Source organism: Erythranthe guttata, chromosome 10 (assembly GCF_056151865.1).
Source record: "Erythranthe guttata isolate IM_541 chromosome 10, IM_541, whole genome shotgun sequence".
Classification (NCBI taxonomy): Eukaryota; Viridiplantae; Streptophyta; class Magnoliopsida; order Lamiales; family Phrymaceae; genus Erythranthe; species Erythranthe guttata.
In genome coordinates, this window is record NC_142542.1 from 18,838,117 (window position 1) to 18,851,640 (window position 13,524).

Genomic DNA, 13,524 nt, shown 5'->3' on the forward strand with positions numbered 1-13,524 from the left:
CCCGCTACAATTAGCATTTCAGATTTATTAATAATCAATAGAAGTGTAGAGGGCCTTTGTGTATATTTGTTATTGGGCCGGGTACAATTATAATTTTAGCCCGGTGTAGCTAATCCATTTGTATTATTGGGTTTCGGAAGCCCACCCAATTTCATTAGTATATAAAAATATAACAAATAGTTAATTAAATTTTAGGGTAAATTACAAACACCCCCCTGAGGTATGACCAAATTACAAAAACACCCCTCTTGTTTGGATAATTACAACCACCCCCCTCAACTCATCAAATTTAGTGGAATCTTCGAGATTATATGGAATATTATCACTTTTGTACCATTTTTATCCCATTCAAACTCTACATTATGAAGCAAGATGACCATAATATGTGATTTTTAGTTTGTATATATCAGTTTGTGGTGCATCGAAAACTGTATTTTTTACACAAAGAGTACAAACTAGAGCAAATTTCACGGAATCTAGATGACTATGTTGAATTTGGCACCATTAAGGTAAGAAAAAATCATAGTTGAGGGGGGTAGATGTAATTATCCAAACAAGAGGGGGTTTTTTGTAATTTGACCATACCTCAGGAGGGTGTTTGTAATTTACCCTAAATTTTAAATTGAAAAAAAAAAGTCACGTGCGTGTATAAATCCAAAATGTCTTTAATTAATGAAAATTAATTAGATTTCACTATTATACCCTTACATTAATTAGATTATTGTCTTTTTTTTTCGTAATAGTAAATTGGTCATTTTAGGTAAATTTGTTTCCAATGAGGTTACGTCGAATATCGAATAAAAGATCGGACTTATTACAAAAGGGGCCTTCATTCGGGGTTTGTCAAATAGCCCCTAAAAAGAAAAAAAGTCTCATGTACAATTCTCAATAAATAATCAAGGTCAATATTGTCATTTGACAGACTAATTATTCCAATGTACAATTTGGCCATAATTGTTTCCATTTAGCAATTTCTTGTTTATTGCAAAGCTTTCTAATCCCACCGTAGAATCCATCTATCTCATTTCCAATCACCGTATGATCTTTTCTACTGATCACCGTTCTCCTCCACCGCGATGCAGGGGAATATTGCTTGAACTCCAGTGACGCTGCATCTGTTTTACAAATAGTATATAAGCTTATGTAGCACGGACAGACAAACAGTGATAATAAAATGTGTAAATAATAAAAGTATGGGAATATATTTATAAATATGCTATATATAACATACACAAGTTTTTATTTATATATAAATTATTTTTATATAAATATATTCAAAATAAATATTATTATCAACTAATAATTTGCAATAAATTATTAAATCAAATAATTATGGAAGTAACAAAAATATTTAAACATGTTTCTAACTTTTTCGAAATTACTAAATTGCTCGTAAATATATATATATATATATATATATATATATATATATATATATATATATATATATATATATATATATATATATATATATATATATAGTTGAATTCATACCAGTGATGTGACAATGGCAATTGAATTCATTTCCATTGCAGGATTCCAGATGTTCAACAACCCCATACCACCAACCTGTAATTGTTTTCACAAATAAATAAATAAAATATTTAATTGCTACATTCAATTATTACAGTTGGGATATATCTAACATTTTCAGATCCTTAAATGAAATCATCTGCTTTTCTTTTTCTTTTTTTTTTTTGGCCAAAATTTATTGCTTTTTCCTCACTCTCTTTGCAACACACACAAAATTAGTGGATGAAAAATCAAGAAAATAAATTTATAAAAATAAAAAATAAAATTACCAAAAGGGAATTCTTTGTTCTTTCTCCATTGAATTTCAATATGATCACCAGGTTTAATTTGATCCAAACAATCAGAGATATGTAGAGAATTTGGAGGTGTGTTCACACTTGGTGCCCTAATCCTATCCCACTCAATCCCTTCTTCTATCATACTTCTCCCTTGTGCTCTGTATCTGCATTCAGCAAGAAACAACAATTTCAAGACTCCATTTTTAACACTAGGGTTTTTTCTTTTATTTATAATTTTGGGTAAATTACGAAAATACCCCTGGACTTAGACTGAATTACGAAAAACACCCCAACATATCTGTAATTACCAAATCCCCCAACATGTTTTTCCTTCTTACACCGACCCCCTTATATCCGTAGAGGTAGAATTGACATTTTTCGGGAAATATTCCCTGAAATAAAAAGCATTCCGAGAAAAATCACACCACAAGGAGGTCGGTGTAAGAAAGAAACAAATGTCGGGGGATTTTGATAATCACGGAAATGTTGGTGTTTTTCGTAACTCAACCTAAGTTCAGGGGTATTTTTGTAATTTGCGATCTCTTTTTTCGTCACAATTGATATATACATTACCTAGCAATGAAATTGTCTGTGGTGGAATCATAGCATAGTTGAGCATCATAACATGAAAGCATAAACCCCACATGCCCATTCTGCACCTTCATAAAAATTAAAAATAAAGTTCAAATCTTTCACAAACATTTTACCTTAAATTAAACAAAATTTACCTTAAAAAAAAAAAATCACCTGACGGTTAAAAACCTGAGCTGGGAACCAAAACTTTCCAGTCTCAAGAGCAAGATAAAAAGACATAACTGAATTCTCTTGTAATAAGTACTTCTTGGAATCACTTTTCTTCTCCATGAAAAAATCCAAAAAAACCTGGAATTTGCCGCTTCTTTCTTGTGAAAAATGCGGCCTTTTCGAGGCAGTCATTAACTGTGATTGCCACTCCCTTTGTGCCACGTCACCAATGACGTCACCCCATTTCTTCTTCATCTGCTTCTGCCATAAATATTCGCTGGTGCAGCTCCGTTTCAGAGAGCTGCAAACCCTAGCCATGCTGCAGAGTTCGAAAGGCGAGAGCTTTTCGAGGATGGCGTCGAGGGGTAAATCGGGAAGATCAAGTAGAGAGAATTCCTCTCTGTGGTCTTCTTCCTCATTGGTTGTGTTGTTGATGGTCTGGATTTTCTTGATTGATGGGAAGAAGAAGAATCTGTTGAGAATCTTTCTTTTTCGGGAGAGTAGTATGAAGAATCTGTGTGGTGATTTGAGGAAAACCCACATTCTTGAATTGAATTTTGGAGGTGGGTTTTTTTGTTTGAGGATTATTGACTGTGAAACCAGCAGGAATGACAGACATGATACTAGGAATAACAGCATTCTTGTTGTTTGTAATGAGAGAGAGAGAGAGAGAGAGAGAGAGACAAGAAATGCTGATTTGCTGCTGAAGCAAGAAATGCTTATAACTTATGTGAGTGAGAGAGAGAGAGAGATGCTGCATTTATGCATGAAAAAACAAGAAGCAAAAAAGGGTAAATTTACTCATTTATTAGCACAAGAAATTGGGGCGGAGTAGACAAGAGGGTAATATAATAATCATAAATCAAGATAATCTGTAAGAAAATGATACTTTTTTTTTCAATTATTTATTTGAGGACAACAATAAAACCGACAAATTTCATTTGATAGTTGGGAGTTACAACTCCCACAGATCGAAGAAGAAGAAGAAGAAACCAATGTTCTTATTAAAGAGCCCCTCTCTCTCTCTTTTATTGCTGCGGTGGCACCTATATTGCATTGAATTGCTACAACTGTTAGGAGAAGCTCTAAAAAGACACGTCGCGTTTCAAGAATGTCTGATTTTTTTTATTTTTTATTTATTCTTTTTCAAAAATATTTACAACTGAGGAATAAAAATATAAGTAAAAATTTGGAGTAAAACCAAAAAGTTAGGCCACAATATGGGATGTCCATGGATGAACATCAAGAGACAAAACTAGGAACAAAGACAATGACAATGTGTTTGCGTATTCATTTGTGGTTCTAACTTCAAATAATTAATTAAGACATCATTTTCATAAACAAAACAAATTACGAGGGTCTAATTATTATTATTTTTTAATTATTTATTTGTTTTTATTTAGGGGAAAAATATGTTATAGGAAATTAAGTTAAAAGTGGGTTATCTGAATATCATCAGAATAACTGCGTGCCTAACTTGTTCATTTACTTGAGTGATGGGGTGTTACAGAAAGTAAACAGTTTAGTTGGTGGCTACAGCTCACCTATTTATGGCCACGTGTCACTGGAAAAATCATCTGAATTTTGCCCAACTTTTGGGACCAACCAAATATAACCTATCTCTTCTTAATTATGAATGATTTAATTCCAAGCTTTGATGCCATCTTTCAAATTATGAAAATAACTTAATCGGTTGGAGCAAGTGATTATGTGTCAATTGATTCACATTCAAATTCTTTTAACTATAGCTACTAGGTCAAACTTGTCACATATGGTTACTCGAGTATAATTTACTTATCTCCTATAATTAGTAATCTATTATACGAGAATGCAGATTTAGCCTGTAAACCTCTAAAGATAATCTTGTTGGAGAGGCAACTTTAACATTGTAATGTGAAAATAAAAGCGATTGTAAATTTATGTCGTTTTTCACCTTGGCACAAATTTTAAGAATCTCAATAAATATGTCAATGATTTTACAAGAAAAAAAATATTAATAGACCAAAATACCTTTGTTTACTAATTAATGTAGAAATAGTATTGCATAGTTAATAAGGGTATGATTGAAAAATATGTAACTAATGCAGTATTGGAATTGTAAAATAGTATTGCATAGTTAACAAGGGTATGATTGATAAATATGTAACTAATGCAGTATTGGAATTGTAAAATAAAACACAAAAAACTGGTAAAAGACAGATTTTATGAACTAAGAAGTAAAGGTAGAGAAGCTAATCTCAATTATAGATGTAGGTACAATCTTGGTACCTAATTTGCTTGTATAGAATTGAAATAAGTTACTAGTCACCATTTTTAATGACCAATAATTAATTAATTAGGTATTTACTAAACATAGGTAACGTGGAGAAGATTGTTTTGACTCCTAATATTAATAAATTATATGAAAAGGCAAAACGTAAATTCCAAGAAAAGAGCAAATGAAAAGCTAATAATTAATATTAATTATTGAACATAATCGAATAAAATGCACATCGAATTATTGATCTCTACTGTGTTTAATTTAATTGCAAATAAACACACCCTTATATTTTTGTTAGTAAAAACCTCCCTAGTATATTTTTTTCTTAACAAAATTCACCATTTAGAAAACTGTGTTTTGAAAAAATTTACTTCATAGGGATTTAAAAAAAAATGTTAGTAAGATTGAGGTTCAAGAATCAAATCTGAACGAACTTTTAGCGATCCATCGATCTTGAATAATGTATTCGTATTAGATATTCGACCTTAGTTATGCTGTCAATACCAACATGAACTTAAAATGCAAGGAAATACTGACAAGTTTCCAAGAAATGTAAGTTGGTTTCTCACAGGTTATACGATCCTAAAAAACTGAAGCAGACCCTTACGACTCGATTACATATTTAAACCTCGTACCTCGTTGTAATAAAAGGCGCAGACAAAACAAATAAGCACATTTAATATGACAAAGCATAGCAACCTTAACAATTACCACAAAAATCTCCACATGAAGGAATTTCAACATATTACAGAACAGTTTCGTAAAGCAATATAACATAATCACGAAAAGTTGACTAATAATACAAGCATGACGAGAGTACCTAAAGAGAGAATTTAAAGACCGAGTCCAACAGTTCGACCATCTCTCCGACGCAATCCAGCTGTGTATTGCTTCTCCAAATCCATCTGAAGCTGCTCCCTTTGCTTCTCTACATCGGGATTGTCTGATTTGTGCTCCACAACCACAGGGTCCGCCTTTACTCCCTACAATTGGCAATAGGTACCAAGGCAACCTCAGATTCTGAAAGAGTGTTAGTATGCTGGAATGAAATTTTTCTAACTACAAAATCAAAAAGAATAAATCCATGAATATGGGGATTTTTATGCACCATACGATTCAACAGTAAACCAGAAAAAACGGGTAAGGAAATTACCATGAGTTTGTTGAATTTTTCTTGCCGTTCACGATCACCAAAGGTTATTGTGTCCCAACGATGAGCAGACTATATGGACGCATTGTATTAAACCATACAGCAGAAAAGAGAAGATGGTAAATCCCATAATGAATCACACCATAAAATGATAAATCTATAATAATAATTACAAAATAACAAAAACGGTTCTTGCAGTTGTCAATATGGGGATGGTCCTACTTGTAAGCAAATATTGTCTTCGAAATTAGTTTCTTTAACAGTTAAGCAAAAGTATTTAAATGTAAATTTACTCACCACATTCAATAGACTGCGGATCTCAAAATAAATAAGATATAGTTTCATAATTAGTTCGGAAAAGAGAAGGAGTCAGCCTGAGTAGAGTATAAAAGAAACACTAGCAATATTATAAGTACCTCTTCTGTAGCGGTGCTCTTCTTGCTGCCCCACAAAAGCTTCTTCTTTTGATCAGTCGACATGTACCCAGTCCCAACTAAATTCTTATTCACTGCATTATCATTCAAACATAGAATCAACTTCCAAGAATTCAATCGATCCAATGTAAACATAAATAGTTCACAACCCAAATAAGGCTTAGCCTAGTGGTATGGGAGTCTCTCCATATTGGTGTTTGGTGAGAGGTCCCTCTGTGTGCGTGTGTTGTAAGGTCACAAGGCCAATTTTTTTTAAAAGAATCGGAAAGTAACGAAATATGGGGAGTCTAACAAAGACCGCTTAGCAGGTGTACCAAAACATTGTCTAATTTTACAATAATAGTATTATACGACATTCAAGTGGAAAATACACGTTACCATGCATTCATACTCCAGAGAGGGAATACTTTGACCTACCTAATTCAGCAGCTTTCATGGCAGCAATTTTTGCAGCATCGATATCAGAATCTGTCACATAAGGCTGCTCAGAAGTACCTGTATGAGAAGTCCCAAATGATATCAAACATTCAAAATGGACTACATAGCAAGTTACTAGACGGTATAATGATCATACCATCTGTTACAGGAGCTTTACTGTCCAGGCTAGAAAACTTCGGCTTCTTAGTAACAGTTTCTGTAAATTTGATGGATTTATCATCCGAATGCTCCTTTGCTCTTCCATTACCTTCCTCCTTGTATATACTCCTATTATCAAATTTCCTCTTTTCATCATTTACATACTTCTCAGCATTCAATTCCTTCCCCTCTCTCCAGGAAGTTTCTTTCAAATGATGCCCAGAGGTATCTTTCCGAGAAGAAGAATCACTTTGATCCCCCAAACTCTTTCTATGATCTGTCTTTACATATTGGTCGCCTCTACCAGATCCAGCTCTCTCGTATTTTTCCTTATCCCTACTTCTATTCACCAAACCATCGGATTTTGCATGAGAGTGTGTCTCGATATCTTTGACATAATCTCTAGATCTGTGCTCTTTATCTGACCTCGAGTGATCAAAGTTACCGTTGTCTCGTTGGTCCCGGTTAGAACGATAAGATGACTTCGAATAGCCTCTGTCATAGTCATCAACATGCCTATCACGTCTGCTATGTTCATCATGTCTAGGGTAGTTTTTAGATGAATGCCGATCAGTATATTTATATGATTCACCACTGCGGCCAGACAGGTTCCTACCATCCTCAGTTTTTCGATTATCATCAGCAACTCTTGTACTGTCCTTCTTTAGTGGGAGAGGACTAGAGCTTCGATCACGGTGCAGACTCCCTGAATACATGTAATAAAGCTATAGGAGTACAAGAATAGTTAATTACAATCAATGTACAGAAAATGAAGCATATATTAAATCAGAGTACAACCTACAACATATGATAGACAGTTCAAGAAGAACAGTTTTGTTTTCCGGGTTTAGGATAAACAGTTCAAGATGAATTTGATTTTTCAAGTTTAATTGCTAAAAAAATACATACAATATCTTGACATTGACAAACACAAAGACAGCCTAAAAAGTAATACATACACACAAATTATGCTAGACTAAACTTCTATATACAGAACTCATTCTAGATGATGTTTCAACACACCATCTAACATAACAGAAACAAACGAATTATTCCGGGAAATGTCACTCGAAACCCCACAAAAAGCTAAAAACAAACATTTCCACACAAATATTTAATACAAGCACACTCTCTACTAGCATAGTTTTCAACATTCAACCATTAAACTACATATAGAAAAAAATCAATAAATACATAATTTCGTAACGAATCTAAATCATATCACACGAACTCACCATCAGACGAAGATGATGACCCACCGGCCGGAGATCGACGCCGGTACTTCCTCGAAGCTGCATCGTTCGAAGGCTTCCTAAATTCAGCCTTCGACTCCAAGCTTACTCGCGCATTTGAATCCATTACTACCTAATTTAATACCAACAAGGAAATAAAATTAAAATTAAATAAATAAACAAAATCGACGCGTTTCTGATCAATAATTTGAGTTCGATACAAACGAACCCGCTGAAAACATATGCATTTTACACAAACAAACAACAATACAAAATCGTAAACACGTATATGAAACCGCAAAACATATGTGAAGAAGTAGAATTTCAGGACGAACCTCTCCCTGCGAAAGTCTTCCCTTCAAAATCAGGCCTCAATTCGAATAATTAGGGTTCCGTTTAATTTGTGAAAGAGTGCTTTCAAATGAAGCTAAGAATAAGACAAAAGTTCAAAAGGGCACTAGATATTTTTGTTTTGGATATTTATTTATGGGCCGGGTTACCGGGCTACGGGCTATAGTATTGATGCTAAATGATGGGCCCACGGCCCATCATCCTCAAATTCGGCATATTATTAAGTTTTGATTTTTTTCAAATTAAAATGAAATAAATAAATAAATAAAAATCGTATTAACAAGTTTTTAATACGATCCAATCCAAATTAATCCCACTATTGACTCGTGCAACAACAAGGCCCTTGAGTAAGAAAAAAAGAAAAAAAAAACTATTGGGGCCTAAATGATATTACATGAAAGTAAAAGGGTCATTCCGGAAATTACACAAACCTATTTTGAGTCGCTCTCAAAAGGGGTTTTAGGGTTTAGGAAACTTCTCTCGCACTAGCACTTACAGTCACTCTCTCTCTCTCACTACTCTCTTCAAATTTCTACCGAAATTGAAGATTCGGACGATTACAATGTGGGCGATTCGCAGGGCATCCGTACATCTCAGGTAATTCGTTCTTCTTAATTTCTCTGTATATGTGCGCACCTTTTTCTCTGAATCCGTATTCATGTAGCTGTAATTCATGTTTTATGTCTGAATACTCAGCGCTTGTGTATTTCAATCGTGATTCTGCGTAGTCTTCTGCTGTATAGTGATATGTGTTGTGTGTGTGTGTGTGTGTTTTTGAAGTTTAAGAAGGTTAGTATTGTATAATTGCTGTTTATTTCAGTGAGTTGTTTATCAATGAAAATTAGAAAAAAAAGGGAGGACTATATATCTCAGATTTTCTTTACTATTGGAGTGTGATCGCATATCTAAATACTGTTCATCGCTACCATTCGATTTTATTCGTAAATGGGTTAACGAGTTGTGAATTTGAAGACTGAAACGACATATTTTACTTTCCTTTTTTCTGATTTGTGGCCCTCATTCGCTGCCACTTCTATTGCTGTTATCAATCTTGTATGTGTTACAGGAATCGAGGATTAAGCTCAGGGACTGGTCGAATTAGTGTCGGGAAATCAGAGATAGAAAGATGTTATTTCGAAAATTGCAATGCTGGAATAATCGAACCTCAAGTAACGTCAATCGGTGGACTGCTATCTTCCACAAGATCGTACAACACATCGTCAAGCTCTCTAAAGTCGCGTGGTGCAGTTCTCTCTTTCTCGTCACAGGCGGGTGCTGATAGCAGTGAAGAAGACAAAGACGATTTGGAGGATGGTTTTTCCGAGCTCGAAAGTCCACTCGACACAGCCCGAAAAGGAAGTGAGAGCGATGATGATCTAAGCTCTAAATCGGATCTCTCTGAAGAGGAAAGCATTTTGGATGATATACAGGATGTATTGGAAACAAAAATCGGTGGAGGGAAAAGTTCAGCAAGAACTAGAGCTGATTCAGAAATGACTAAAGCTATCCTAGCTGCTCTTGCCTCGTCTGTGAACACGGTTTTGAATAAATGGGTTAAAGAAGGAAATGAGGTGACGCAGTTAGAGGTGTCGTTAACAATGCTTCATCTTCGGAGACGAAGGATGTTTGTCAAGGCCTTGCAGGTGAGTATTTACTATTAATAAATCTGATTTTTTTTTCTGGTGAAGCTTTAGTCAATTAAATGAGCATTCGCAATTAGGGTTGGAAATCGGAACATAAATTCCGAATTCACAAAGTTCTGTCTTTTTTTTTTTGAATGAAATTGGAGTACATATTAGATTCCAATTTCCTATCCAATTTTAATTTTGAAAATATTTCCAAAAATTTCTGACTTTTTTTCTTCCAAAAATAACACTTATAATATGAATAGCATTATGCATTTTGTATTATAGGCATCCAAAAGATTGGAATTTTTGAATTCTGCCGATTCCTGTCCAAAAAATTTCAATTGTGGAACAAGTTTTTTCATTCCAATTTTCGAAATTCTGATTTCCAATTTCCCCTTTTTTTCTTAATGGAATTGGAATTAATTTTCCACTTCCGAAAAAAATTGAAATCCTTCCAAAGATCCGTCCAATTTCCACCCCTATTCATAATACAAGTTAGTACTCAAGAGTCTTACACTTTACTAGATCATGAATCCAGTAATCAAGTGTCTCTTGCCTTCAAGTATTTAACTGTTGAAATCATTGTGCATTAATCAATCTTTCAATTAAAATGTGACATTTATATTTATATCTTCTTGCATCATTTATAAATTTGTTGGGGATTATTTCCATGGCATCAGATTCTTAAGTTACCCTCATCTTAGGTCTTTCATGAAGCTATTTCTTGAATTTATTGGAATAGAACAAACAGTTTACTGCTAAAATCAAAGAGAAAACTTAGTGCTCCATTCTTTTTGCATTGATCCTTTTTTTTTCCTTCCTCTTTTGCAGCTGTTAGAATGGTTGCAATCAACGAAAAAACTCCAATTCCTTGAGAGTCATTACGCTTCCCGTCTTGATTTAATAGCAAAACTGCGTGGTATTGCAAAGGCAGAGGAATACCTTAAGCAGATTCCTGATTCCTTCAGAGACGAATTAGTTTACCGTACCCTTTTAGCCAATTGCGTCACTGCCAACAACGTGAAAAAATCCGAGGAGCTTTTCAACAAAATGAAAGACTTGAAATTCCACACTTCGTGCTTCTCCTGCAACCAATTGCTACTCCTGTACAAGAAAACCGACAAGAAGAAAATCGCCGACGTACTTCTCTTGATGGAGAAAGAAAACATCAAACCATCCCTCTTCACTTACCAAGTCTTGATCGACGTAAAAGGGCAGTCGAAAGATATTAAAGGGATGGAACAAATCGTCGAGACAATGAAATCCGAAGGGCTGGAACCTAGCACTCAAATTCAGGCATCATTAGCTAGGCACTATGCTTGGGCTGGATTAAAAGACAAAGCAGAGTCCGTCTTAATAGAAATGGAAGGTGGAGATATATCCAAGAATCGTTGGATTTGTCAATGGTTGATTCCAATTTACGCAACCCTCGGAAAAGCAGACGAAGTGGAAAGAATCTGGAAAGTCTGCGAGCCCAACTCACGGTTCGTGGAAGCCATGGCAGCCATTGGAGCTTGGGGGCATCTCGGCAATATCGAAAAAGCCGAGGCGGCGTTTGATAAAATTGTTGAAAAGATAAAAAAGCCCTCTTCGAAGCACTTCAACGCCCTTTTGAAGGTCTACACTAACCACAAGATGCTGGATAAGGGGAAAGATCTGGTGAAACGGATGGTGGAGAGTGGGTGTACCTTTGAACCGTTGACTTGGGATGCTATTGTGAAGCTCTATGTGGCGTCCGATGAAGTTGTGAAAGCGGGTTCGATTCTTGAGAAGGCGGTTAAGCAGAGTAGGAATAAACCGATGTTTTCGACTTATCTGGCTGTTATGAGTAAGTATGCAGAGAGAGGTGATGTGCATAATGCAGAGAGTATATTCTTGATGATGAAACGGGCCGGTTATTCTACGAGGCTCCAGCTGTACCATACGCTTCTTCAGGCGTACATAAATGCTAAGATGCCGGTTTATGGGTTCAGTGATAGGATGAAGGCTGATAATATGTTTCCAAATAAGGCTTTGGCAGCTCAGTTGGCGCGTGTTGATGCGTTTAGGAAGTCACCCGTGGATGAGTTGCTGGAGTGAGCCCCCTGCCGTTTTTTCGTTGGAAGTTTTGTTATTTTTTATGAAGATGTGTTAATCTTCTTTTTGTGTTCTTCTTTAAAGTAGTGTAGTATTGATGGTCTTTGTTAGAGAATTTTAAGTGTATATTTGGGCTGAAGTTAGTTAAAATTGTGGAATTATGGATTGAGAAACTGTTTCTTGATTCTGGATGTTTGTTTGATTTTCTCGATTTTTCCCGAACTTCTCTTCCGTTCTGTTCATATACTCTAGACGAGGAGGTAAATTAGTCTATTTACGGTAGGTATCCACGTCAGTTAGGTAATTCTTGTCTATCGTAGTTATGAGATCTGCGTCAAACTTCGGAAGACTCGTTCTTTTATTATAACTCTATTTGAGATTGTTTGTTTGAATCCTGTTTAAGCTCGATTTGTTAAAACGAACCAAACTTCTGTTTTGGTTCAATAAGCTACGAAGCTTGGCTCGAACTTGAGTTCAATTTGAAAGAAAGATGAGATATGTACAACAGAAAAATTAAGTCATGTTGACTTAATTGAATCTCATTCTAGCTCGACATAATTGCTTATCAAAACAAATTCGAATACAATTTCGAAAGCCTGATGAAAATGAGTTTGAGCAGGTATGTGTTCAGCTCGACTCGATTCGTTTACATTATGTGTCATGTAGTTCATACAATCATGACACAAGTTTTTGTAAATTTTATGGAAAAACAATGTCAACATGAACTCCAATGAACCTGGAGAATTATAATGCATAGGAATCTAGGCTCAGAAAACGACTACATACATTCTTACTAAGAATAGTGACCCAATCCTGGCAAGGTTCCAACTTGTTAAAGACCATCCTCGCAGGTAAGATCAAATTACGAAAATCACCCCTCATATTTGGGTAATTACAATAACTCATAAACTATCATCTATAGTTTTACAAATTCATTCCTATGGTCAAATTTACATACTGAGGACGAGTTTTTTTTGTATAATTATCCAAACATAAGGGAGTTTTTGGTTGTTCGACCTTAATTCCGGGTGGACGTAATTTGCCATTTTCCTTAAGTTAGTTATCCCTAAAATTCAAATTCTTACATCCAAAATACTAATATAATGAATATTTATGTGAATCTGGGCCAGATTCACTACTTAATGCATTATTGCAATATCAACGTTACACGCATATGAACCTTTCTGCAAAATCGTCTACATACCTTAAACCTGCATATGGGCCACCCTATAACAGAGTATTTAACTTCTGGTAATAAATTT

The 13,524-nt window shown here is 34.9% G+C and overlaps 3 protein-coding genes across 7 annotated transcripts; 1 reads left to right on the plus strand and 2 right to left on the minus strand.

The window, feature by feature from the left end:
- Positions 1 to 889: 889 nt before the first annotated feature.
- On the minus strand, positions 890 to 3,525 carry LOC105949443 (F-box protein At2g32560). 2 transcript variants are annotated; one of them, XM_012972755.2, is made up of 5 exons: positions 2,559 to 3,525; positions 2,385 to 2,464; positions 1,803 to 1,975; positions 1,495 to 1,569; positions 890 to 1,115 (listed from the first exon to the last, which is right to left on the minus strand). In XM_012972755.2, exons 1-5 carry the CDS (start codon positions 3,192 to 3,194, stop codon positions 928 to 930), a joined length of 1,152 nt encoding a protein of 383 aa, XP_012828209.2. In that variant the 5' UTR covers positions 3,195 to 3,525; the 3' UTR covers positions 890 to 927. The 2 variants fall into 2 exon arrangements, with proteins under 2 accessions (XP_012828209.2, XP_012828208.2); XM_012972754.2 differs by having other exon boundaries at positions 2,385 to 2,470.
- Positions 3,526 to 5,355: 1,830 nt separating this feature from the next.
- LOC105949402 (pre-mRNA-splicing factor) lies at positions 5,356 to 8,732 on the minus strand. 4 transcript variants are annotated; one of them, XM_012972703.2, is made up of 7 exons: positions 8,543 to 8,732; positions 8,211 to 8,340; positions 6,974 to 7,681; positions 6,817 to 6,894; positions 6,382 to 6,473; positions 5,969 to 6,037; positions 5,356 to 5,835 (listed from the first exon to the last, which is right to left on the minus strand). In XM_012972703.2, the coding sequence occupies exons 2-7, from the start codon at positions 8,332 to 8,334 to the stop codon at positions 5,419 to 5,421; spliced, it is 1,488 nt and encodes a 495-aa protein (XP_012828157.2). In that variant the 5' UTR covers positions 8,335 to 8,340; positions 8,543 to 8,732; the 3' UTR covers positions 5,356 to 5,418. The 4 variants fall into 4 exon arrangements, with proteins under 4 accessions (XP_012828157.2, XP_012828158.2, XP_012828160.2 ...); XM_012972704.2 differs by having other exon boundaries at positions 8,211 to 8,336; positions 8,543 to 8,658; XM_012972706.2 differs by having other exon boundaries at positions 5,491 to 5,798.
- A 99-nt stretch (positions 8,733 to 8,831) lies between these two features.
- On the plus strand, positions 8,832 to 12,484 carry LOC105949384 (pentatricopeptide repeat-containing protein At1g80270, mitochondrial). Its single transcript, XM_012972684.2, has 3 exons — positions 8,832 to 9,155; positions 9,625 to 10,201; positions 11,018 to 12,484. Exons 1-3 carry the CDS (start codon positions 9,121 to 9,123, stop codon positions 12,263 to 12,265), a joined length of 1,860 nt encoding a protein of 619 aa, XP_012828138.2. The 5' UTR covers positions 8,832 to 9,120; the 3' UTR covers positions 12,266 to 12,484.
- Positions 12,485 to 13,524: the final 1,040 nt, after the last annotated feature.

Coding starts and splice junctions, on each gene's coding strand:
- LOC105949443 (XM_012972754.2), bottom strand. CDS start 3,194: ATGCTGTTATTCCTAGTATCATGTCTGTCATTCCTGCTGGTTTCACAG. Junction 1,976..2,384: donor ACAGACAATTTCATTGCTAG/GTAATGTATATA, acceptor TGCTGAATGCAG/ATACAGAGCACAAGGGAGAA. Junction 1,570..1,802: donor GAACAAAGAATTCCCTTTTG/GTAATTTTATTT, acceptor AAACAATTACAG/GTTGGTGGTATGGGGTTGTT.
- LOC105949402 (XM_012972703.2), bottom strand. CDS start 8,334: ATGGATTCAAATGCGCGAGTAAGCTTGGAGTCGAAGGCTGAATTTAGG. Junction 6,895..6,973: donor TAAAGCTCCTGTAACAGATG/GTATGATCATTA, acceptor CTTCTCATACAG/GTACTTCTGAGCAGCCTTAT. Junction 5,836..5,968: donor AAAAATTCAACAAACTCATG/GTAATTTCCTTA, acceptor ACACTCTTTCAG/AATCTGAGGTTGCCTTGGTA.
- LOC105949384 (XM_012972684.2), top strand. CDS start 9,121: ATGTGGGCGATTCGCAGGGCATCCGTACATCTCAG. Junction 9,156..9,624: donor AGGGCATCCGTACATCTCAG/GTAATTCGTTCT, acceptor TATGTGTTACAG/GAATCGAGGATTAAGCTCAG. Junction 10,202..11,017: donor TGTTTGTCAAGGCCTTGCAG/GTGAGTATTTAC, acceptor CCTCTTTTGCAG/CTGTTAGAATGGTTGCAATC.